Source organism: Canis lupus, chromosome 14 (genome assembly GCF_011100685.1).
Source record: "Canis lupus familiaris isolate Mischka breed German Shepherd chromosome 14, alternate assembly UU_Cfam_GSD_1.0, whole genome shotgun sequence".
NCBI classification, from domain to species: domain Eukaryota; kingdom Metazoa; phylum Chordata; class Mammalia; order Carnivora; family Canidae; genus Canis; species Canis lupus.
This window is the reverse complement of record NC_049235.1, coordinates 36,872,564-36,899,677: the sequence shown is the minus strand read 5'-3', so window position 1 is coordinate 36,899,677 and position 27,114 is coordinate 36,872,564. Positions and strand designations below refer to the sequence as shown.

Genomic DNA, 27,114 nt, shown 5'->3' with positions numbered 1-27,114 from the left:
AGATCTTTATTACCTCTTTCTTTGCTGTGGTACTTCCCCTAATACTTTTCATAGAAGGCTATAGGTGGATTATAAGCTGTCTTTGCAATGTCTCAAATGAATGATGTTTTAAAATGTAATTCTTTTTTTTCTACCTCCACCATTTGCATCTTATGCTATTATCTTATAACTTCATACTGCAGATAAAAAAGTACATCATTCTGATTCTCTTTCTTTTCTAAATAAACTTTTATATTACTTATCTATTGCTACAGGAAAAACCACCCCAGAACTTGGTGGCTCAACGTAACAAAAATGTATTATTTCTTGCAATTCTAGGAGTCAAGTGAGTAGTTCTTTTGATCTGGGCTGGTTGATCTGTAGTTAGCTGGTTGCTCAGTTGGGAACTGGATGGTCTAGATAGGCCTCATTTACTTATCTGGTAATAGAAAAGCTGATTGGTACAGACATCAGTTAGTATAGCTCTTCTGTGCCTCAAATGGCCTCTAATCTGTTCATGATGGCAGAAGAGCCCCTGGCAGCAAAGAAGGGCAAGCCCCAATGCACAATCATTTTTAAGGCCTTTGCTCATGTCACATTTGCTACATGGCCAGCCTAGACTAGGCTTGATGGAGGAGCTACAAAGTCACATACATAAATGGTTATACATATAGGGATGGAAAGAACTGGTGGCCAATTTCTGGCTAACCTACCATACCCCCATACCCTTTCTCTCTAAAAGCTTATAAATTCTTTTTATATTAATTTTTTAAAAAGTATGGTAAAACTGGGCCACTTGGGTGGCTCAGTGGTTGAGTGTCTGCCTTTGACTCAGGGTGTGATCCCAGGTCCTGGGATCAAGTACTGTATCAGGGTTCCCACCGGGAGCCCGCTTCTCCCTCTAACTCTGCCTCTTTCTCTGTGTCTCTCATGAATAAACAAATATTAAAAAAAGATTATAGTAAAACACTTGCAACATAAAACTTACCATTAGTGACATTTAGTTCATTCACCATGTTGTGCCACCACCATCACTATCTAGAGCCAGAGTATTTTTATCACTCCAAACAGAAGTTGTCTCGATTTCGGAGGCAAAAAAACATCACTAGGATATATCTAGGAGAGGAGTATCTTACTTCATCAGGTCTGTATTAGCATAATTTACTGTGAAAGGTAACTTTTTTTTTTAAGCTCAAATAAGTTTTATTATTTTTTTGATATTGCTTTTCCTTCATCTGTTCCTTCTGGACTTCCTACTTCATATCCGTGTCTTTCATGCTTTCACTAATGATCTCCACTTCTCTGCATTTTTGTTTTGTTATTATGAAGCAGTTTTCTCTGTTTAATCTTCTTTAAGTTTGATTTTTAGGAGTATTCATTCTACTTTTCAATGCAGTTGAACTTCATGGAAAATCACACCCTCCTCTCCACCCTATTCATATGCATTTTAAGTTCTCCATTTCTGGGGAATCCCTGGGTGGCTCAGGGCGCGATCCTAGAGACCCGGTCCCACGTCAGGTTCCCTGCATGGAGCCTGCTTCTCCCTCTGCCTGTGTCTCTGCCTCTGTGTGTGTCTCATGAATACATAAATAAAATCTTTAAAAAAAGTTCTCCATTTCTTACAGTAATCTGTCTACAGGAGACATTCATTTCAAGCTGTTTAGCTTGATATTCTGTCTCTCAAACTACTGGGTTTCCTTTAATCTAGTATGATCTTTGCTCAGTTCCATCAGGTACCATGGGCTCCTTTAGCATTCAAGGAAGCCAGCTTGTTGGGATCTTCTAAGCAACAGAGAATTGATAAGTGGTAAAAACAGAGTTCTCTGATCAGTTCAGGGAGAGCCATGCTCAGGGCTAAATAGAAAGCAGGCTGAATCAGTTCCCTTAGGTACTGAGAGTGCAGTTGGCAACGGGCTGGGCCACTATCTTTGCCCCAGGCTCAGTCAGAGAATCAGGCTCCCTTCTAAGCTGTTAAGCTCTTTCCTCTCAGCTTTGAAAACAATGACAGAAGGCATCCAGAAGTAAAATTCCTAAATGGTCTCAGAAGCCCAAAGCCTAAGACATGGTTAGCACAAACCTGCTCTAGGTTCCACAGTATGGTTTGTACCACCACATCCACTCCCTACTCTGGCTGTTTTTCTTTCTAGTTGAATCACCTGGTTAGAAATTTAGAGTGCTAGGGAATTAGGGAAAAATACTTAAAGTCATCATCTTCCAAAAACTTCTTTGAATTCTCTCTTTACAACAAATTTTCTGAGAATATTTATTTATATAAGGGGAAATAAGTAAAATCTCAGGAACACAAATCTTATTGATAAATGGAACCTGAGACTATGGTCCAGAGAAATAGAGGGACTCATTCCAGAATGTTCCTGTTGCACAGGTGAGATTAGAGACTGGTCTTTCTAAAGATTGTATTTATTTATTTATTTATTTATTTATTTATTTGGGAGGGGGAATGCATGAGGAGGGGGCAGCAGAGGGAGAGGGACAAGCAGACTCCGTGCTGAGTGTGCAGCCTAACATGGGGCTCCATCTGAAGACCCCAAGATCATGACCTGAGCTGAAATCAACAGTCAGATGCTTGACTGACCCACCCAGGCACCCCCTATAGCAGTCCCTGAATTAGTATCTTAATTTATATTCTAGGATTTTTAAGTCTTCTAGTATACAACAGTTAGCACATCTGACAATGTGGAGAGGCAACATAATGTAGTAGTTAAGAACAAGATTACCTAAATTCCAACCTCAGCACCTCCACCTCCACATACTAGCTATTAGACCTCAGGCAATATAAACAACCTCAGTTCTCATCCAAGTCAGACTGCAGCAATCTTAAGTGCTTCAACAAAGGTGAACATTCATATTAATGATATCATATATCACACCACCACCAGATGCAATCCTTACTCTTCATTCTAGATACACAAAAACTCATTATTAAAGCTATTTTATATTTTGGAAAATGTTAACACAATATTTAATGGGCTTGTTGCTGCCCAGGTTAATAGGTATCCCCCCAAGCATCTCTTAAAATTTATTTTGAGTGTATTTTCTAGTGGACAGTGTCTTTGAAATTAAATGAGGATGCTCATAATAACCACACTTTTTAAAATTAAAATACACATTAAAATTTGGTTTTGTTTTTTATTTATTATTTTTTTTTAATTTTTTTCATTTATTTATGATAGTCACACAGAGAGAGAGAGAGAGGCAGAGACATAGGCAGAGGGAGAAGCAGGCTCCATGCAGGGAGCCTGACGTGGGATTCGATCCTGGGTCTCCAGGATCGCGCCCTGGGCCAAAGGCAGGCGCTAAACCGCTGCGCCACCCAGGGATCCCTGTTTTTATTTTAAATAGGAATCTGATTTCTTACCAAGACAATTTGAAGCATCAACTTGTTCTTTCAAAAAATCGACACACATTTTCTTCACAGGTTCAATCTGGTACTGGTTTGCTGCATCTAACAAAGACTGAACGTTGTTGCTATTCACAGAAATTCTGCAAAGAAGTTAAAGTGAATATTAATTTCCTACAATTCTTTTTTATTATTTTAATAATGCTATTATAAAACGTATCCTACTAACCCCTGAAATTAAACAGAAAATTAAGCTTTTCAGTCCTTGCATCAGTATGGCATTAATGTTCCTCAAACATCCCTGTTCTTGTAGTTTTTCATGTTGAAGAATTTGGAGCATATCAATGTGTCACCACAATGCTCTCTGCACAGTAGATCCCAATCTTACCTCTCTACAACAGAAATGATCCTTCTTAACTTACCTAGCAGTATAAGCAAATTCCACAAGCTGTTCGATAATGTCAGGTTCAGCATCTTTGAGTTCAACTTCAAAGGACTTTGATTCAAGCATGTTAGCTAAAATGAAGAGAAGAAATATAAATGGTATGAGTACTATCACCAGTTTAACTGAGGACTAGATCATTCCAGGCCATGTTAAGTATAGAAAACAGTAATAGGCAGAGATCTGAGAAAAAAAAAATACCCAGAAGGCCGGCCCAACATTCCTACAATAAATGTATATTGATTCTCAACATTTATGTGCCTTAAAATAAGCTTAGAAATTAGTGAATTAGTGTACTTCTTTAAAAAAAAATAAAAAGGACCATGTAAACATATGCATAAAACTAGATTTAGTATTTCCCCAAGTCCTATAATAATTTAGTAGCACTCTTCTAAATTGCTATGAGAAAAACTACATCTGACATAGCCAGCAAAAATCTACAAGAACGACGACAGTTATATATAAATATAGTAAGCTATAGTTAGCAAAGCTCTCATTCTTTACCAAAAACCTCATAGGTAGCCAGAGCACCAAAGAGAAAATTTGAGGCAGATATATTACATAATATTATCAAGCTCATAAAACAGTACTAAGCAGAGGAACCAGGACTTGGACCCAGTTCTCAAACTCTAAATCTAGAGTTCTTTCTAGTATGGTATGCTATACCTCATATTTCATTTTTATTTAATTTACTGATAAATTATTCTAACATTTATTTTCTTCTTTGCCTTTCCACCTGAGGTTAAGAAGAAAACTGGGCATTCAAATAGAAACTGTATCTTCATCCATAAAGGGCCTGGGCCTGCAGGGCTAATGAAAGGATATTTTTCTTTTGCTCAATCCTCATCATAACCACTTTTCAATCTCTTCATTGTCTTATGGCCTTAATTTCTAAAGAGCTTTAAAAACGAGGAAGATATTTTCATTTAGACTCTACTTTATTCTGATGGGAAAAATACTATGTTTTACTTTAAGATACTTACTTGTGAACATTAAGTTAAAAAAATGACTGGCTGCTGCAAGGACAACTCGATGAGCAGGTATCTTTCTTTCCTGGACCATAAGGATTACATCACACAACGTTTTCTAGTTAAGAGAGATATAAATGAAATTAAAACGGGTTCACTGGGCGTGGCTTAGCAAATACACAAAATCAGCACTTGCCAAATGCTTTATTTCTATTTTCTATTCAAATCCAATCTTTGTCCAGCACAGACTTGGTTCATAAGACCCATTTAAGAAGGACTTACAGAGTTGCTATCATGATTTGCTGTATCAAAATGGCATTGAGCAGTATAAACAGGGGAAAATAATCTGAGAAGTAATCTACTAATCCCTTAAGGAAACCATTTTTTTTTTCCTGACACAAATTCTAAGGTATTTCTCATGGTGAGATTTTTACAGGGACATTAAATAACATAAGAGCAATGCCCTTGATGGTTTTTCAAACACAGCAATCTGGATTTTTAAAAAATTATCTATTCTTGATAGGATCCAGAGTGCACACTGTATTTCCCAAGAGAGTAGCCTACACAGATCTAATTTGAAACAAGAATAACTCTGAATGCACAGAGTGGACAAACTAAGTGACCATTCAGTACTCTTTCCTTAAGTAACACTTCTTTCAAATGCACGTCTGATAGGAGCTGGATAGCAACCACTTTTAAATTGTTATTTCTGTCCAAGGCCAAAATGGTATCTGTCACTCTAGGTTCCTGAAAGAAGGCAGGTATAACGTACAGGACAGTCTCAGAGAAAATTTGGAGCTTGCGATAGGTTAGGCACTCCTTATAACATTGGGAACGTGAGACAGTATTTTCAGCGTAAAAAAAAAAATTTATCACAAATCTAAATATTGGCTTAGTAGCTCAGAGGATATGGCATTTTGTAAATGTTAAGTATTTACTAAAACTATTAATATAATTTCAGATACGTAAGTCATTACATTCTACTTTATAACTCCACGAATAAAAATCCAAATGAGATGGTAATGCTCAGAACAACAAAGGAAACAGGCTTTATTTTTTATTTTATAATGGGCCAAAAGATGAACAAAATTTTACTTTTTCAGCTATGTCAAGATTTTTCTATAAGGCCTAGGGCCTACTGCTTAGATATTACATGCAGATTACTTATAGCTTAAGCCATTATTATCTGAGTAGTGTCTTGAATTTTTAAATTTTTATTTCCTTTGACTTGGCGGGAGAGGTAGAGTAGGTAGGCATAGTTCTCAGGTGATTTTGCCACATACCACACCCAAAATAACAGGTAGCAAAACCAAGTCAACTATTTGATTACCACCAAAACAAGTGGATCTAGTTGCTAAGGGGAAAGAAAGAAAGAAAAAGAAAGGTGGAAGGAAAAGAAGGAAAGGAGTGAGAAAAAGAATTCTGACAGAACAAGCAAATAAGCAAATTAGATAAGGGAGGAGTCTATGGCTGCTGACAGAAGTTCCGAAAGATGTAGAACTATTCTGAAATGTAGCAAAAAACCTTGCCAAAATATATATTCAGCAATAGGGAATTTTAGTTGCATGAATACATAGGCACTTCAGTAAGTTAAAGAAAGAAATCAGAGAGATCTCTGCACAGCAATTTAGTTAAGAATAGTCTCCAGCTAGATATTAACATTGTGGAAGGAATGGGAGGTACTTTTTGTATCCAAACGGTACATCTGACTGTGCTACACTAGATTAACAGGTTTCAACAAGAGATGGGATTGATTTAAAGAGTAGAGACTCTTCTCAGGAAGAGTGTATCTACAGACAGAAAATGGGAAGAGACAGAGATCTGGGTTACATTGGAGAATATATGAAAGGTAACAAGTCCTATGTGAATTGAAAAGAAACAAACAAAACTACCTTTTGTACATGTTTACTGGATAAAGGAAAAGAAAACCTTGCAATTTGTTTATATCCCCCTATTCTGTTACATCTTTAATATTTTTAGCATTTGAATTTTAGTCTCTTAAAATTGCACACAGATTTGTGACTTACTCTGAAATTCTCACCATCTAAAATAACTTTTAGTAGGATTTAGATCGAAGGATTTATTAATTACTGATGACTTATGTTTCATCATACATAGGCCATCTTCTTTTACACTATTTATTATGGTTCCTTGTCTTCTTTTTTCTTTAACTACCAGGTGCTATTTTGGTCACATTTTCTTTGCACTTTTGTACTTTTTTCTTGTTTTAGGAACTTACTTATAGATCTGTCAAATATTTGCAAAGTGAATTCAGCAGGGTTATTAGTCAAATATTCTAGGAATGCAAGAAGGTTCAAGAACAATAATCCTTTAATGTAATTCAGCATACTGACAGGTTAAAACTTTATGTAGAAAAACTTCAATAGATGGCAAAATGAAAAATTCACTTCCTTTTATACTCTTTAACAAAGAAAATGATGTATATGTATGCTGAAGGTGATTTGACTCAAGAGCAAACATCACATTTAATGGTGACACAGAAGAGGCAATTTCATTTAAGTCTGAAACAGAGAAACATATGCTATCATTACTATCATTCAATTATTATTCTGGAAATTTTAGCCAAACTGAAGCCTCTGCCTCAGCCACTCTGGCCAATTTACCAGTCTTTAAGAGTTAGCAAGCACCTTTAGCCCTTGGGATTAACTGAACCTTTCTTTGTATGGGAACCAAACCCTCTTGTACAATCCCCCCTACCCCTCACTCTGGGGCACCAATACACAATCTCAAACACTGCCATAATGTCTGTAGCTGGTACCACTGAGTCTAAACGCAACCAAGAAGTGTTATAGATCACTGTGCTTCCCTTTTACTGATTAACTGCCCTAAAATTCCTTTAAAAATCTTTGGGCCAGGCAAAAACCTCAGTGTTGGTTTTTAGACAAAAGTCTGCCTTCTCCCCAGGTGGCCAGCCTCCTGAATAAAGCTCATAATCCTTTCCAATCAAAATTTGTCTCTTCAGTATCAGCTTTTTGAGCAATGAGCAGCTGAAACTGGGTTTTTAGGTAATAAAATTGGTAAGAAAGTAAAGATAAACTTAACATTCGTAGAATTAAATAAAAAGTCAGTAAGATGGCTAGGCATAAATAAGATAAATATGAAAAAGCAATCAGCTAACCTATATGTGAGCAGTAAGCCATAAAGAAACATGAATGGGGGATAAACAACAACCCAGCATAGCAGCAACAAAATAATTAAATATTGAGAAATAAACCTAAGAAATGTGAGGGAGCTACCTTAAGTAGGAATTTGATAGATGATAAAGATACTATTTCAAAAATGTGTCAAGAGGGTGGAGCCCATGCAATGTTTAGGTCAGTGAAACTATTTCCTATGATACTGTAACAGTGGATACATGTCACTATACATTTGTCAATATCCACAGAATGTACAATACAAAAAATAAACCATAATGTGGACCACAGTTCATAATAATGTAACAATACTGGCTCAAAAATCTTAACAAATGTATCATGGCTATGTTAGCAAGTAGTTAACATAGGGAAAACTGGGAGGGGGAGAGGGAAAATGGGGACTCAGTACTTTCTGCTCAATTTTTTGGTAAACATAAAACTACTCTAAAAAGCAAAGTCTATTAATTTAAAAAATGTGATGTGAGAATGGATAATTGAAAAATGGCATTAGTATAACTGTTACCCACTGAGGGGAAACATTAGATTTCTCTTTCATAATGTAGTCGCTCTTCCTCTGGGCAAGTTAAGTACTGGAAAGGAAAGTTCAGTCCTTTTCTCCACTGTCACTTGTGGAAGACGGTCTATATGATGAACGAGAGTAAAGGAGAGGTCACTGACCACACACTGCCAGGCCTTCTGGTAGATTTTCTTTTATAAGTCTGCCCCAAAGTAGACATAACTCATCTCAAAGGTTTGGAACCAACAGTGGAAGAGAGCTGCTGAAACCCATATTCAACGCAGTAAAGAAACTTTGGTGATACTTTAGTGCCTGCAAATATTAGGGATTTCTTCAGGAACAGTTCTTTGGTTAGGAAAGATTTCACTTCAAAACAGGCAAGCATTTGAGGCAAGTGTTGGTAGAATGACCTTCTGCTGTCTTTACATGTTTGCCAGGTAAAACTGCAAAAGGCAGTAGACTCCATGTAAGCCCTACAGCATTGTAAGAGGTTCTATCTTTTAAGAATATGTGTTGGCGTTACTAGGAGGCATGCAATCATCTAATTCTATTCCCAAATTCTATTCTTCATCATATCCCAAGAAGAGGACTGAGGAATGACTAACCTTTGGATTTAAGTAGCTTGTCAACAAGGTTCTGCAATCAGTCCTGCCCAGCGTGATTTCAAGCTGGCCCTGGGTATAAATCCCTGAGTAGACTGTAGATTCAACTATAGTTGGGTGGTGGATTTAAATCACTGAAAAAATAAAGGGAAATGCAGCCCTTATTATATGGGGATAAATCATCTTCTTGGATTGAGATACTAGGAAAGCCTCAACAAAGCCATAATAAACTCAAAAGCTAAGAAAAAAATTAAAAAGCCCTTAGCAATCTTAATTGCTCAGAAAAACAACAGTGGATATACACATATATAATCACAATAAGGCAAGTGAGAAAATGAAAGAAAAACAAAGTTAGACATAAGATTAATAGAGGAAAAGGGGAATTTTTTTCTTTAAGGGAAACATGACAAGTTAGGTCAAACAGCTTTAAAAAGGAAAGAAGATACAGTTCGGTATAAATGCTCTTTAAAAGACGGGACTAAGAAAAAAAAAATGTTACCTTTACTGTTATTTATTCAAGTAGGGTGACATATAAGCCAAAAAGACACATGGAGGGAGAAAAGTAAAGTTCAGCAGTAGACTAAAACAGTTCTCAGAAAAAGCCTGGATTGAAGAAATTTTTGTTAAGAGCTCTCTTAAAGCCAAAGGTAAGATATCAAACACATAATCAGAGGACTGCCCTTAAAAATTGGGACAGTTGTAACAGGTGATTACATTAAATTCAAATAGCTTTGTACAGTTTCTGAAAAGGAAGATCAACTATAAAGTAGTTCATCCATTATGTATGTAATTTGCAAGGTGATATGGGTAGAAAGACAGGAAAGCTACATATATAGTGGAACATATCAGGGAAGTCTGTGGAAATAAGACTGTAAGGGAGAGTACTAGGTCATACTAAAGGGAAGCCAAGTAATGCAGATATAATCCAAGCCTAAGTTAGATGCTGAACTTGTCCATAATTGGAATTACTTTACTGTGGGTTGTGAAGACTGGCAGCAGCTCAATCAATCCTGAACATATGGACCTCTTGATTTCCACTATGACCGGGTCTGTAAGAAAGGCACTAAGAGGAAGAAGAAAAACATTTGGGCCTCAAGTCAAAAGGAAAAAAAAAAAAAGTAAGGAAGGTATTCTGGTCTAAACAATGTTAGCTCTTGGGATGCCTGGGTGGCTCAGCAGTTAAGTGTCTACCTTCAGCTCAGGGCATGATCTTGGAATCTGGGATCCAGTCCCGTATCCGGCTCCTGTGGTGAGCCTGCTTCTCCCTGTGTCTCCGCCTCTCTCAGTCTCTCATGAATAAATAAATAAATCTTAAAAAAAAAATGTTAGCTCTATACTATGTAGAAAGGAAAGGATTCAACTTGAACAGGTTAACAACTAAGCTGAGGATCCCTGAAAGGAACAAACAGAGGACAGAGACACAGCCCATTTTGACACACATAGGTAGCAAAAAGGAGTATGTCTGCTACCACTTAGTTTCCAAGCCCTGGAAAACTCAAATAATGAGGAAGGACAAGGTTTTGAGAGTACACTGTAAAGGCCATGTTAGTCCCTAAAGGGACCATAAACTTTAGAACAAAGGTCATTCTCCAGCTGAAATAAATGGAAAGGAAAAAAGACCCTCCCCAAGAGATAGGATTAGTAGATACAAGGAATTTCACTACAGGACAGGATCATAATGGGGACACAAGGGTGCAGAATAACAAGATGGATCAGAACTGTAGAGAATGCAAGGCCACAAACTGCTCTGCACGACTGCCTGCTACAAACGTGGATCATTCTCGCAAAAGAAAATACTTTGTCACTAGACAGAACTCAACTACTTCAGCACTGGGCTACCTAAGGTTCAAAAAAGAAATAACTATTGAGCTTTAAATGCACAGGACAGACAACAGGGGAAAAAGGGAAACTCTAGAAGACCTGGCAGCTGAGTAAATCCCCCTGGCAAATTTCTCCAAGAACAAGGACTATGCCAGTGAAGCAGATGAAATTCCTTCCCTATATGGTCAAGTGTCTCTATTAGCCTCTTGATAAGTGATTTCTCTCATCTGAGTTCAGAGTCTGCAAATTACAGACAGCCAACAGTCTGGCAGCAATCTGTGCAAGCAAAAAGCCAAGATATCTTTATGTTTTCTTTGAAGATTCTCTGTTCCCTAGAAACCAGAGTTTCTGTTGTTTTTGTCTGAGAACAATAATGTGGGTTAGGACTTTATAGTAAGGTGTCAACATCTGCACTATTTATTATAGAGATGGGAGATTTGCTTGTATCTTTTCAGATCTTGTGGGGATGATGATGCTGCTGTGCTGATCTTAAGAGTCCTAGGAATCCTACAACATTCTGAAAACACGTGGCACCAACTACTTTGAAATTAGAGAAATTCATCTTTGGAAGCACTAAACTAAATATATTCCAATGGAAGAAAGCTTCCCCAAATCTATCCAACACTTAAGAGAACGCCTTCTGGCTGAGATTGAGCAGCGAAGAAACCAAGGAAAGCACATATTTGGAAAGACCTTTAATTTTAACTCAGAGGGAAATCACAGGTGTGGGAATTTAATCATGAGTGGGTTCACAAGAGTCAAATTTGGGGGGATTTCATGTTGCTAGTATAGAATTAAGAGTCTAAGCTGTCATTTGGTTGTTCACTGCAGATAATCTGGAGAGCTATGAATGAAATCTTGGCTGAAAAAAATTTGAGATGGGAAATAGAAGTAAATTTCCAATCAGGAGTTAAGAGATCATCTACCCATTTAAAAGATTTCTGGAGTAAAAAAAATTAAACTTAAAAAAAAAAAAAGATTTTATTTATTTGAGGGCAAGTGAGCATAAGTGAGTGAGAGACCAAAAGTGGAGGGGCAGAAAGAGAGGGAGAAGCAAACTCCCTGCTGAGCAGGGACCCTAATATGGGACTCACAGGAACCTAGAATCATGACCAGAACTGAACCAACTGAGCCACCCAGTTGCCCCTTAAATAACCTTTCTAAACTGGTCTACAGAGGATACACAAAAGAATAGTTATTGATAAAGGATCCCCATGGGATGCCTGGGTGGCTCAGTGGTTGAGTGCCTTTGGCTTGGGGCGTGATCCCAGATACCCAGGATCAGGTCCCGTGTTGGGCTCTCTGCATGGAGCCTGCTTCTCCCTCTGCCTGTGTCTCTTTCTCTCTATCTATCGTGAATGAATAAATAAAAATCTTAAAAAAAAAAAAAAAAGGATGCCTTTAAGATAAAACAAAATGCTCCCTGTGCAGGGAAAAAAAAAAAACAAAAAAAACAGAAAAATCTTAAAAAACAAAATCTTGGAAATATGAATTTACAGCTAATTGGTACAGTTACCTTCTGCTGGGAGTTGAGATGGGGCTTTGATGCCTGAATTCTACCATCCAGCCATTTGAGATTCTCATCAGGGAGTTTATACAAAGATTAATAGCCAAGTGAGACATAATAAAACACATTATTGGGGTGCCTGGGTGGCTCAGGTAGTTAAGCATCTACCTTCCGCTCAGGTCATGATCCTGGGGTCCTGGGATGGAGCTCCATGTCTGGCTTCCTACTCAGTGGGAAGTCTGCTTTTCTCACTGCCCACTTCCACCCTGGCTAGTGCATGTGTCCCTGCTCTCTCAAGTAAATAAAATCTTTAAAATTATAAAACATTAAAAAAATACTATTGATAAATGGGTAAGTACTGGGTAACCCTCATCTACTCACACTCGTATATCCCAATCTAAATTTTGGAATTTGCATATTCATATGTTCAATAGTGGAGAAAAAAGGATAGCTGGGCCCAAATCCAGCTTACAGAGTCCATCATACGACATACTTTACATATCCTCTTTAGTAGGCGGAGACCTTAAGCAGAAGTATGTGAATTTCAAAATAGTAATCCTACCATTAATAGAAAATTTGTAGGAGAGAGGGATGAGCTCGTTATACCTCATTTTCTTTCCTTTGGGTGAGGTGAAGGTAAAAAATGTTTTCCCAGCCCCGGCCCCTTTGCCTGCTGTTCCCCACACCACATATAGACATATGTGTATATGTATATATATTTATATATATTTTTTCTCCTTTCAGGGAAAAGCCTTATAACAGTGGTTTTCAGACTTTTTAAGCGGTAGAATCCATTTTCAAATGATATGAATGGTTTCTATATAGTTAGGCTCAGCCTGGCAACCAAGGGATGGAAGAAGCCTCCTCACTATTTTGCTTAGATTCACTCACAAATATTTTGCTTCTGATCTCAGTAATTAGTCTTTCTGGAGGTGGATTCTGCTCGTTTAAAGATATGAGGACCCAAAAGAAGAATGCTTCAATCAAGCAACAGAATAAAGTGTCTATAGAATTAGAAGTTAAGACTACAACCTGGGCGTTTTGGCTTCTACTTGCCACTGGGTAAAAGTTACTACATTTGGCTAGGTGCCTGAACCTGGTCAGGAAGGGAAAAAAAGGTTGCTGTTCTCTATGGGACAGAAGATAGCTGGAGCTTACAAGATGACCTTGGGTACCTTCTGGTTGTTGGGAGAGAAGAGTTCTCCATGGGTCTCTTGAATTCCTACATATCTTCCTGGACATGCCAAAAAGGCAAGGCCCTGACACCTTTTTACCTGGGCCACCACTTCTGAAGGTTATGTTGCCAGCAAGCAACCCCTAGGAATGAGATACTGTCTTCCCACAAGAGTTAAGGGCCAGGTTTGCTTATTGTTTGCTGTAAAATGGCAGATTCCTTAAGCTTGTGTTCATTCCGCAGCTACAGAACAAACACATTTTGTGTATGACATCCATCTGGGCCCCAGTGGGTCATCCTCATAGTACTCAGGAAATAAGGGGAACTGACACATACATGTGGATGCTCATGATGGTGTGCTTTGAGTAATCAAGACTGCTGTCTCTAACCTAGGAGTCTCATGTCTCCCGCCAGCATCCATTAAACAGTAACAGGCTAACTAATCAGCTTATAAATAACGTAAAATCAAATTCCAAGCCCATTGCTGGTATTGCTAAATCTAGTAATAAATGTTAATGAAAGACTAAAGTGACCCTCTACGACAAGACCAAAGGTTCAAGATACCTAGGAATAAAGGTCACCCCACCAGATAAAGAACCTTGAGGAGCTGTCTAAAGACAAAGAATAGGAACAGTGAAGGAAGAAATCATGAATACAATGCATAAAAATATTAACAAATAAATAACAGTGAAAGTGGCTATTTTTATTTTCATCCTTGCTCTTATATTTGTTTTATATAACTTATATATAATTTTTAACTATGAAACTTTTCCCTCCACAAAGAATTTTCCCTCCACAAAGAAATTTTCTCCATATAAAGAATCTATTAAGACTTAGGCCTTAGAATCGTGACATAAGGGATGCCTGGGTGGCTCAGTGGTTAAGTGCCTGCCTTCAGCCCAGAGTGTGAACCTGGTCTGGGGATGAGTCCCACATCAGGCTCCCTGCATGGAGCCTGCTTCTCCCTCTGCCTATGTCTCTGTCCCCATCCCCACCCCTGTGTCTCATAATAAATAAATAAATATAATCTTTAAAAAAATTTAAAACAAAATTAAAAAAAAAAGAATCTTGAATCTTGAAATGACTATAGAAGGAATGGTATCACACCACGTAATCTTGAACTTGAAGTTAGATATGGTAAGTGAAAAAACTTGATGACTTTTTTTTTCCTATGGATTCTGCAATCTAGCATCCAATTTCCTGCCTATTAGAACCCCAAACTCCCATTTCTGAAAAAATTCCTCATTATGAACTATGTTGGTGAGAGGGCAATTCTCAGGGTCTCCCTCTCATTATGGAAGCTAAAAGTCAGTTATTTCTTCTGTTCGCTTGGCAGAGCCAAACTTTGGCAAACCACCTAAGGCCAGCCAATTATATATCTACTTTCAGGATTTTGAATTTTGAGCAAATAACAGAAGATGGAGGAGATCTTTATGGCAGTGGCAGCAGCAACAACAGCAAGTAGTCAAGACTGCTCCTGCAATGTAATGGACTCCACGGTTTCTGAAGCCTAGCTAACAAAGAATGTCTGGTTTCTGCTTGTTTGTCCTGCTTGCTCATCTTCCAGCCCATGGTCAATACGGTAAGCTCCTGATAGATATAGATATAGATATAATTTGTTTTGGGTTTTTTTGGTTCTTATTTATTTATTCATGAGAAACAGAGAGAGAGAGAGGCAGAGACACAGGCAGGGGGAGAAGCAGGCTCTGTGCAGGGAGCCTGACATGGGACTCAATCCCAGGTCTCTAGGATCACACCCTGGACTGAAGGCAGCGCTAAACCGTTGAGCCACCTGGGCTGCTCGCTCCTGATATTCTTATAAATAAATTTTGACTTAAGAGAGAAGGTATTTCCATTGCTGGTAACCAAGAATTCCAGTAGATTCACTGTGATAATAACAATACCAACAATATTTGACAATGCTGAATAATTTATCAAGAGTTTTCACATTCTCTGTCTCACTATCCCCAACATTAGTAAGATAGGTCAGTATAGTATTATGATCATTGTTATGTGGATACAAACATAAAAGGCTAAAGAAGTTATGGACTTGCCCAGTGTCACACAATTAGTAAGACGACAGAGCTAAGATTCAAACCTAGATCTGTTTAATTACCAAATCCATGTTAGCTCCACTAGAGTATACTGTTTCCTACAGCAATAAGTGACTAAAGACAACACTACTAAAAGAAGTTTTATAAATGATACAAAGCCACTTTAGAATAACTTTTCATGATAAAAGCTTACAGTATAATGTTGTGATTCAATTTAAGTGCAATTCAAAGAGAAGGTCTAAAACAGAACTCATTTAATCCTGACACACCATTTTTCCAGTAGGCTAACCAGAAATTAAGTATAGAATTTATGATATTTAACACAGATTGCATATTCTTTTTTTTTTAAAAGATTTTATTTTTTATTCATGAGAGACACAGAGAGAGCAAGAGAGGCAGAGACATAGGCAGAGGGAGAAGCAGGCTCCATCCGGGGAGCCCGACGTGGGACTAGATCCCGGGTCTCCAGGATCAGGCCCTGGGTGGAAGGCGGCGCTAAACTGCTGAGCCACCCGGGCTGCCCCCAGATTGCATATTCTTAAGAATGTCTCTCTTAAATATTAATCAACCACATTTTTGGCATTTAACAGAATGTAACTAATTATACGCTGTATATTATTACCTACTAAAATGTATTAATATGCCAACTATTTCAAGGACACGTATCTTTGTAGCAGATGTCAATTGGAGTAGCTACCTGACTTGTATTCTCCCTTCACAGGAAAGGAGTGAAGGGAGTATCAGTATATAAAAAGCCTTTCAAGATGTTTGTGCTCCATGACCTTGTTCTCCTTACCATAGAAAATTGATTCAAAGGGCTAACACTCAACCCAAATTAGGTCTATCACAGCCTCTCTATCCAGGATTTGAAACTCTGAAAGAGAAATAGATTAGCAGTAGTCAGAGCTTAAGTACAATTAAGGCAGCTCCTACAGAAAGGGTAGAAGCCCTTAGGATTGGAATAGTTCTTACATCTCCCAAATCTTGATTGTCTTCTCTGCAGAAGGAAATTTTAATATAATGTCTCCCTTACGATATGCTTCTGTATTCATTCATTCAATACACATGTGGTAAGTGTCATGCTGTCAGTATGCACTTTATACTACTGGAGTTTATTTTTTAATTTTTTTAATTTGGAGATATATATATTTTAGTTTTTATTTAAATTCCAGTTAACATACTGTGTAATATTAGTTTCAAGTATACAATATAGCGATTCATCACTTCCATACATCACCTGGTGCTCATCACAGTAAGATCACTCCTTTAGGGCAGCCCCGGTGGTGCAGAGGTTTAGCGCCGCCTGCAGCCCAGGGCGGGATCCTGGAGACCCTGGATCAAGTCCCCACGTCAGGCTCTCTGTGTGGAGCCTGCGTCTCCCTCTGCCTGTATCTCTGCCTCTCTCTCTCTGTGTGTCTCAATGAATAAATAAATAAAATCTTAAAAAAAAAAAAAAGATCACTCCTTTAATCCCCATCACCCATTTAACCCATCCCCCACCCACCTCCCTTCTAGAAACCATCAGTTTATCCTTTATACTTAAGAGTCTGTTTCTAGGTTTGCCCCTCCCCTCTGCTCATTTAAAAAAATGTGCCTGCCTTCAGCCCAGAGTGTGAACCCTCCCCTCTGCTCATTTGTTTGTTTCTTAAATTCCATGAATGGCACCTAGGTGGCTCAAATATCTGCCTTCAGCTCAGGTCCTGATCCCAGGCAGCAGCAGCAGGCTTCCTGCTCAGCAGGGAGTCTGCTTTTCCCTCTGCCCTCCCCCCCAAATAAATAATTTTTAAAAATTCCATAAATGACTGAAATCATATAGTATTTGTCTTTCTCTGGCTTATTTTGCTTAACTTAATACTCTCTAGCTCTCTCCATGTTGCTTGCACATGGCAAGATTTCAATCTTTTTTATGGCTGGGTAATATTTGAGTGTATGTGTGAGTGTGAGGGTGTGTGTGTGTGTGTGTGTGTGTACACATCTTCATCCACTCATCAGTCAAGGGGCATTTGAGCAGTTTCCATAGTTTGGCTACTATATAGATAATGATGCTATAAAAGTTGGGGTGCATATATCCCTTTGAATTAGTATTTTATATTCTTTGGGTATATACTACTGGAGTTTAAAGAACATTAATCCTATTCTGAAAAGCCTGGGCCAAACACAGGAGGCAGGTCCCTCTCCATGTACTCACCATTCTATCCATCCTTTGTCCTCTAAAATCTGCCCCTTCCCCCACCACTCCATTAAAACTTAACCATCACTTTTCAAACCCAGGGGACACTTTATCTTTTTTGGCCTCCCTACTACATTTGATACTCCTGTCTCTCCTTTGTCACCTGTATCTTGGTTTTAGTGATATTATTCCCTGCTTTCTTGCTTCCGTACCTTAATCTCCAATGTACTTTTCTTTCTATCCTTTAAAACATTGGTGTTCCCCCAGAGTTTCATCCTCTGTCCACTTTTCTCCTTACTCTGCCCTTAACCTCTGGGTGTTATCAACCATGACATCAATTATTTACTTAACAAATATTTGAGCACCTATGTGGTAGATGTTGGCAATACAGCACCAAATGAGACAGTGTCCCTGTCCTCATGAAGCTTAGAGCCTAGTAGCAAAGACATACATTACAATAAGAAGTGTTTCTTGCCTTTATAGAGATGATCAGTGCATGAACAAAAGGAATAGAATCTATATAATAGAGGCCCTTGACATAAATAACGTAGGGCATTCTGGGAGGAAGTGGCATTAAAGTCAAAACTGAAGCATGAGTAGGAGGGAAAAAGAATTACAGGCATTGGTACAATATTGCAGGCTCTGAAGGAAGACAGGTGCCTGGAGTGAAATGGCTGAGAAAAGTGGTATGAGATCTGACAGAAATAGGTTGGGATCACATCAGACAGGGTTGTAAAGGCTTGGTTAAGGATAAATATTCGTTAGAAATCCATGATACCTAAATTCAAAAAACCTTCAAAAATACTGCCAGCCATCATACCAATTCTACTCTTCACAAAAATTACTTTCCTCAACCTCTAGCTTCATCTTCCTCCTTCATTTTAGTGAATGATCTCATCTCCTACTTTTCAGAGCAGAAACACCTTTATTCTGATTCCTAGTGTTCAGTCCTCCTTAATGCCCATCACCCACTTACTCCATCCCCCTACCCATCTCCTTTCCAGCAACCCTGTTTCCTATAGTTAAGAATCTCTTACTGTTTGCCTCCCTGTTTTTGTCTTATTTTTCCTTCCCTTCCCCTATGTTCACCTGTTTTGTTTCTTAAGTACCACAAATGAGTGAAATCACAGAGTATTTGTCTTTGTCTGACTTATTTTGCTGAGCAGAATACCCTTAGTTCCATCTATGTTGTTGCAAATGGGAAGATTTCATTCTTTTTGATGGTTGAGTAATATTCCAGTGTGTGTGTGTGTGTGTGTGTGTGTGTACACACACATCTTTTTTATCCATTCCTCTGTTGATGGACATCTGGGCTCTTTCCATAACAAATGAATTCTTCCAGTTTTTAAGCACATTCGTACCTCTCCAATTTAAACAAAACCAAATGACCTTTATTTGACTCCCTTACTTCCTTCAGGGCCAAATTTCTCCAATAAAGCTGTTTCAATTGTTTCATATCGTACTCATGATAATCTGACTTCCATCTGTCTCCCATCAAAACAACACTCACTACAGTCAATAACTCCCCTGTGTTGCTATATCTTGACTTCTCATTGGCTTCAAAATTTGCCATGCTCCTTCCGAAACAATTTCTTCTCAGATTCTGAAAACTGAAACTCCCTTTTCCTCTTACTCTTCTGGACATTTTTTTTGGGGGGGGAAGGGGGCTCCTTATAGACTCATTCCCCATTTATCCTAGATTCTCCACGGTTTTAACAAAAAAGTTATCTAACATCTGCAGATAATCACAAATTTACACTTATTTTTTTTTATTTTTTTTAAGATTTGAGAGAGGGAGAGCGTGCGCACATGCAAGGGTGGGAGAAGGGGCAGAGGGAAAGGGAGAGATAATCTGAAGCAGACTCCCTACTAAGCTCAAACCTGACAAGGGGCTTGATCTCACCACCCTGAGATCATGACCTGAGCCAAAATTCAGCCAGACACTTAACTGAGTCACCCAGACACCCCTAAAATAAATAAGTAAATAAAATTTATTCACCTGAGAGAACATGTGCATGAGTGGTAGGAGCAGCAGAGGCAGAAGCAGCAGCAGGTTCCTGCTCTCCTGAGTCCAATGTGGGGCTAGATCCCAGGACATGGAGAGCATGACCTGAGTCAAAGGCAGATGCTTAACCATCTGAGCCATTCAGGTTACCCGCCTCACCACCACCAAAAAGAGTATTTTAAAGTAAACTCTACCCTCAATGTGGGGCTCGAACTCATGACCCCGAGATCAAGAGTTGCACATGGTATGACTGAACTAGCCAGGTGCCCCATGAATTTACACTTTTAACCCACAACTCTCCAGACCTGTCAATTCATCATATATACTTTAATGTCTCATAAGCACTGTGAATTGAACATACCTAAAATACAAACTATAATCCTTTCCCCAAAGCCTTGATCCTTTTCCAGTATCTCCTCTCTCAGTGAATAGTGTCACTATCTCCCTTGCTATGCATTCTAGAACCCTAGAGGTCATAACTGAAAATTTGTATTGAATCCCTCAGCATCCAGTCAACCATAATAACAGCAACAAAAATAGCCAACATTTATTGGGAACTTATTATCAGGTCCTGTTTTAAGTCATCTTAATTTGGTTATCTAATTTAGTCATCACATCCACAGGTGGAAGTTATTATCACCAAGTCCGGTGGATTTTACCTCCTAAATTTCTTGAATATGTCATCTTTTCTTCATTTCTATTGTAGCTACCACCTTAATCCAAAGGACCATCTCACTGAGTTACTGAGTAACTTCCTGTTTGGTTTGCCAACAACCACTCTGAGAGCTCTCTCATTTGCCACGGATCAGACCATCTTTTTCAAAAGAAAACCACTTGCAGATCCCTCCTCTTTCTCAGAAACATGCATGCACAACATACATCTGAAGGGGCTTTAGAATAAAGGCAACCCCTCCACCCAACTTGACTTATGAAACTATGCCTGGGCAGGTCTCTAGCTACTTCTCCAGATTCATCTTACACTATCATCCCTCTTATGTTCTGTGTTCCAGTCACACTGGCCTTAAGTCAGTCTCTTGAATTTGCCATTCTATGGTAAGCAGGTCTCTGACTTAGGGCCTCTGCATTTGCTGTTCCATCTACCTAAGAGGCTCTTCCTTAAGGTGCCTGATTACCATGTACTCTTTTAAAAAAAAGTTTGTTTATTTATTCATGAGAGACACAGAGAGAGGCAAAGACACAGGCAGAGGGAGAAGCAGGCTCCATGCAGGGAGCCCTATGCAGGACTCGATCCTAAGACTCCAGGATCACGCCCTAAGCCTAAGGCAGACACCCAACCGCAGAGCCACCCAGGCATCCCTTAACATGTACTTTTATTTCAGCTCTCAGTTCATTCACCAGTTCCTTGGGGGAAATTTTCCTAATGGTCAAATCATCCACTCATCTGCCCTCACTTGTATCATGTTCTTCTCTTCAATAATACCTACCACTGTTTCAATTTTACATTTTTTTGTGTGACTGCTTGACAAATGTCTCACTCTCCTACTAGACTAAAACTACATCAGGGCAGAGATTGTCTGGTTTTGCTCATCACTTGCAAGTACAGAATCTAGCAAAATGCCTAGCATGCAGTGGCTCACTAAGTATTCACCCAAATGGATGTGTTAGAAAGCCAAACTGAGCTAGATGAATAAGTCAATAGTGAGCTAAAAGAAAAGGGGGCAGTGAGTCTACCCATCCTCTGGTTTTAACAGGGAGGAGAGAGGTATTATTTATAGGGGAGTGTTGAGACTAAAAATGGATGGACTGGTTTGGGTGGATGGTTAAAAAAATTAAAGAAGTTAAAACATGCCTAAATGCTAGACTCCGGTAGAGAAGAAGTTAAAGATGCTCAAAAGAGATGTAATAACAAACAATGTAACTTTTCTGACTAGGCTAATATTGAGGGATTCAAAGCCCAGGTGAAAACACTGGCTTTAGATGAAAAAGAGGCAGCTTCTCCATTGTAGCAAAATAAAAAATTGTCAAAATAGGTGTATAGATTTGGGGGTAGAAATCTAAGAGTTAGTTCCAAAATAATGTCTTCTATTTATTTACACTATCAAAAGGGGGATGATCTATTGAAAGCAAGCAAATAGAGGACTCATTTTAGAGGAAAACAGTAAAATTAACAGAAAGCAGGACTGATCACCAGTACTGACAGCTGAGTTGAAATTAAGACACCTGACAACGAACTGCCTAGTAATGGGATATATTCCAGCTGTGCTTGGAAACCTTGCACAAAAAAGGTAAATAGTCATCAATGCTTTTTGCCAGACAGATATGAAGAAAGGATGGAAGGTCAAGAAAGCCTGGGGGCATTGGAAGGAAGCGAAGAGAGAGATGATTATCTCCTAAACTGGGCAGACAAAAGAAGACAGCCTGGAGTCAAAAATAAGAAAGTCTGGATAATGGGAGTAGTCAATGGATGTTGTTGGTGGAATTAAATGAGACAAAGCATGTTAAACACATTGCAGAATGGCTGGTAGAAAATAAATGATCAAGAAGTGTTTCTATTACTGAAAATTTAATGCAGGAAGTTGTATTATTCACCCTAAAGATTAATGGCTAGTAGTAATTTACAGTCTTGAAGAGGTGAGTATACAGAAGTCATTTTAGTTAGTAAGTAAGCCTAGTTGACTGCTCAGCATCCAATCCTTAAATCAGCTTTTTTGGTTCTCTTAATTCTCAACAGGGTTTTAACATAAGGTTTTAAATTCTAATTATACTTTAATTCACTTAACAGGGGGAAACTGTAAACTATAGTGGTACTTAGGAAGATCTTACGACATATCCCTTAAATGTTAAGGTTCTCCAACATATCCCTTAAATGTTAAGGTTCTCCTACACTTAATTAACACAAGAGCAACAGCAATTGGACATGAGCAGTAGTGATTATGATCCAGCCCTACTTTGTAGAGCTCCTCTATAGTGTATCAGGTAATAAAATTAATATAAACAAAAAGGGAGGGTGGCGCAGCGGTTTAGCGCCTGCCTTTGGCCCAGGGCGCGATCCTGGAGACCCGGGATCGAATCCCACGTCGGGCTCCCGGTGCATGGAGCCTGCTTCTCCCTCTGCCTATGTCTCTGCCTCTCTCTCTATCTCTGTGTGACTATCATAAATAAATAAAATTAAAAAAAATAAACAAAAAGGGAAAAAAAAGTGCTCAACCTATTTAAGTAAGATGCTCCTATATACCCAATATAATGGCTAACGTTATAAAGACTGACAATATCAAGTGCTGACAGGATGTAGAATAAAAGCCTAATACACAGCTGGCATTAGCATAAACTGGCACAACCTTCAAAACATTATGACAGTTATCTATTAAAGTTGAGTGTAGCATAGCCTGTGACTCCACAACTCCCAACTCTCAGGAGTACTTCCCAACAGAAATGCATACATGTGCACATCTAAAGACATGTACAAAACATACAAAAATGTTCAAAGTAGTACTATTCTTCATAGTGCCAAACTAGAAATAACTCAAATGTCCATAATGATAGAATGGATAAACTGTGGTGTATTTATACAATGGAATACTAAATAAGTAAATACAATGAAGATGAAGTAGAGCCACACGGAACATAATAAATCTCACAAAAATAATGTTAGCTTTCAGAAACCAAGACCCAAGAGTATGATTCCATTTATAAGTTCTAAAACAGGAAAAACAAATCTATGGTGACAGAAGTTAGAACAGTGGTTACATTTAGGGGGTGGGTAGTGATTGAGAAGAGTGTAAATGGAGACCTCTGGTGTGTTCTTCATGTTCTACTTCTTGTTGGTGGTATGTATATTTTGTGATAATTCATTGAGTTGCATGTTTATGATTTATATCCTTTAGTGAATCCTATACTTCTTTGGAAAGTTTACTTGAAAACTAGAAATGACTGCAAGGATGATGAAGGAAAAGGCTCCGTAAGAAGGAAAAGGCACCAGCAGAGACTGCTGGCTCTGAAGAACCCCCGTTCACTACTACACATAAAATTGGCTATTAGGCTATCAAGAGATGAAATGACCTAAATCATATTTATCTAAGATCACAAAACTAGTTAATGGTAGAGCAGGATTGGAATTCAGGTATTCTAATTTTACCATATGCTCAACTTCTTGTAAGAATGTTTCTGGGTGTGTACAGAGGGGTCCTTTTCATCCAGGCACTCGTTACTCTGATCCCCAAAGTGATGAGGTCATATGGGGAAGCAAAAATAGTCACAATATAATATTCACTAAAGAACAAAAACCCTCATAAAATTGGTTCTCACTCAAACATTCTTCCTCCGGCTCAGACCAGTTTCTATTTCTGCCAATTCCCAACAACTGCCCTTGTCAATCATTCTTGGTGAGTCTCTACTGTTATGATGTTAAACAAAACAAGTACAATGTAAATCAACTGCAAAGTGAAAACTGAAAAATCACACAAATCTTGCAAAAGATGCAAGATTCCACCAAGTTGGTAAAAGTTCTACTGGAGAATACCCGAATGACATGTAAAGCTATTGACAAAAAGAGAATCCAACAGATTAAGGTCAGTTAACCGCTGTGAAAGAGATCTCTGGTTGTTCACCCAGCTTCTATTTCCCCCTTCCTCCTCAGTAACAGTAACAGAATCCTGATTTTTTCAGTAACTTTATTTCTAACTTAATAAATAAACAGATGTTAATATAGTCTAACGCTAAGTATAAGAAAGGGATATGAATCAGAAATTTTCAAACCCAAAGAGCTAAGCATCCAGTTTCAGAAAATCACCTCTTCTTTCAAGTAAACAACTGATGCTGCAATCCCGTTGCACCCTATCTACATAAGGAATGAGGCAATGCTTTACCACGCTGGAGTCCACAGACAAAAACCACATATCTGGAGGGGAGTGGGAGGACTGCTGGAAACAAATGTGAGCACTGGTGAATGGTGTTGGACCTTTAGAAGCCAACACTTGTTAAATGCACCAGTAATTTGAAGCCGTTGGTGTTGTAAATGTAAAACGCTTTACATGAAAGGAACTTGAATGGATACGTGAAAATAGATACGTGAAAGTAAGTTACACATAATACTGAATTCAGAGGTCCACAGCTACTTCAGCACCAAAGCCAGGAAAGGTTTAAAGGCATTTGGACAGATACCTACTGCATTCATGCACCACGCCAGCCGCTGATGAACAAAGACAAGCTCCCAGCAGTGAGAGTTTGCTTAATGAAACCAGAAGCCTCGGGTCTTCACACAAATCTTCAATCCCTGTACCGTTGTCCATATTCTCATCAGAATCACTAGATAAGCAAACCAGCTTTTGCCATTATTCATACTCACATCCTGCTTTTGTCCTCTTTAAAGACAGGACCACGATCACAAAACAGAAACACTCCCACGTCTCCTCAGATACGTATTATTATTATTATTATTATTGAAATAAAGCTTACGGAATAAAAAAAAAAAAAGTAACCAAGTGACTTTGATATGCTCTTTGGTAAAAGACGTCAGGGAATTAAAAGACAAACAAACAAACAAAACCCTCTCTAGTCTACATTCTCCCTGTTAAAATCCATTCTTTTCATAACCCACCTTTTTGCCAACGCGGAGACTTTCATTAATGCGCCATACATCAAAGGCAGAACAAAGAGCTCCTCTTAATCACAGAGGCGCACAGGGGCCTTAAAACACTGCGCGGTATTTATTTACCCGTGACTGTGTTTGGCTTTAAATGAACACGTACGGGAGGATTTGTCTTTGACTACCTCCACCGGGTGACACAGAGGAGGGGCGGGGAATCCTTATTTAAGACTAGCTGATTTCAGGCCAGCGATGCTTTTTTTTTTCCTCCCCTTCTTCGGGGGCCTGGGATTGGGCTGTGCCAATGGGCTCCTTCGCACAAGATCTCACGACACCTTGGAGCGGCTCTCCGAGGGAGGGATCCTCGCCTCACAAAGAGATAATAAGTAGGGCAGAGCTGTTACACAACCGACGCGCTTTGCCGAACGCCAGCCCGAGGAGTCAGTCCCCCGCAGCATCAGCAGACGGGCACGCTAGCGCTCGAGAACGGCCTAACGAGACCCGCCGCCACCACACCGCACACCGCACACCGCACACCGCAGGGTGGCTGGCGTGCGGAAAATGGCAGGAAGGGCGAGCACCGCGGAGGAGAGCCGCGGTCCCCCGGGCGCGAGTCCCGGACCCCCCCCCCCCCCGGCGCCCGTCCCTCCCACAAAGGCGGTACCTGTTTCCGCATGTTATTCATGACGCCCATGAAGCCCGCCAACAATTTAGCTTCTTCTCGAGCAGCAAGTTTCTTCTCGGTCTTCTTCTTGCTGCTCTTCTCCACCCCGGAGGCTGCCATCCTCCGTCAGCTCGGTTCACGCCCGGGGTTGGCCGGGCCGAGCGAGGGGTTGGTCGCACGCTGCGGGCACGCTGGGGCTTCTGTTTACCAAACACCGCGGCCGGGACTGCGGCTGCAGCGCCCTACTGCCGGCGCGGCCACGGCGGAACGACAAGGCCTGGCGGGCCCCCTCAGAAACTCACCGGGAGGCGACGTCGCGGGCTCGGCGGCGTCCCGACAGAACCGGAGCCGGGCCGAGGAGTCTGCGCACTTCACTCGCGGAGGGGGCGCGGGGGGCGGGGGCGCTACGGCGGGAGCAGGGGGCGGGGCCTGTGCGTCACAGCTGCGCGCGGCTCCCGGGCGGCGTGACGTGACGTGACGCGACGCGACGAGGCGAGGCGAGGCGCGGCGCGGGCGTGTTTGTCGCCGCCGGGGGCCGGCGGGATTTCGACTTGCAGCGGCTCCAAGGGCGTGCGTGCTCTTCCGTTTGCCCAAGTCAGGTTTGACGAATTTAGATTTTTGTAGCGAAATTTTCTTTTCTTTCTTTCTTTTTTTTTTTGGATACGTAGGCGGTAGGACGCAGGAGGATGTCTCCCGTTAGAGTAAGCACCGGAGGAACCGGGTTGGTGTTTTCTTCCCTGCAGCATCAGACACTGGCAAATTGTAGGCGCTCGATGTATACTTATTACAGGATGAAAGATGATCACGTACTGCAAACGAAAGGCATAATATATGCAACACGAGAGTTATTTACTTGGGATTCATAAAGCAAAAGCACCCAGTCCCGACGGCGTCTCCTTGATGTGGAATGCCTGCTTATTTAGGCTGGTTTACCTGCTGTTTCAGGTGTCAGCTCCAAAAAAAAAAAAAAAAAAATCTTAAATTAGTCCAGTGTGTCTTCCCCAAGGATTCTACCGGGACACGAAGCTCAATCACAGAGCTCATGAAAAGGCCTTAAAAAACAACAACAACAAACTATAATAATTTCTTTCCAGTGTATGGTAGTATACAAGATGATTTGAAATGGTACATTATTTTACATTCTGAACATTTT

The 27,114-nt window shown here is 39.7% G+C and overlaps 1 protein-coding gene across 10 annotated transcripts in view; it reads right to left on the bottom strand.

Moving 5' to 3' along the window:
* Positions 1 to 26,381, bottom strand: part of LOC119868892 (kelch-like protein 7) — a 66,314-nt gene extending 39,933 nt beyond the window's left edge. Inside the window, exons 1-6 of one of the 10 annotated variants that reach the window (XM_038557091.1) lie at positions 26,264 to 26,349; positions 9,025 to 9,155; positions 6,987 to 7,269; positions 4,763 to 4,865; positions 3,760 to 3,853; positions 3,356 to 3,480 (exon numbers count right to left, since the gene is read on the bottom strand). In XM_038557091.1, coding sequence (XP_038413019.1) covers positions 3,356 to 3,480; positions 3,760 to 3,853; positions 4,763 to 4,841 — 298 coding nt within the window. In that variant the 5' untranslated portion in view covers positions 4,842 to 4,865; positions 6,987 to 7,269; positions 9,025 to 9,155; positions 26,264 to 26,349. Of the gene's footprint in view, positions 1 to 3,355; positions 3,481 to 3,759; positions 3,854 to 4,762; positions 4,866 to 6,986; positions 7,270 to 9,024; positions 9,156 to 20,113; positions 20,153 to 25,309; positions 25,674 to 25,961 lie in introns of those variants that run through there. The other 9 variants (XM_038557087.1, XM_038557090.1, XM_038557092.1 and 6 more) reach the window with 9 other exon arrangements.
* Positions 26,382 to 27,114: the final 733 nt, after the last annotated feature.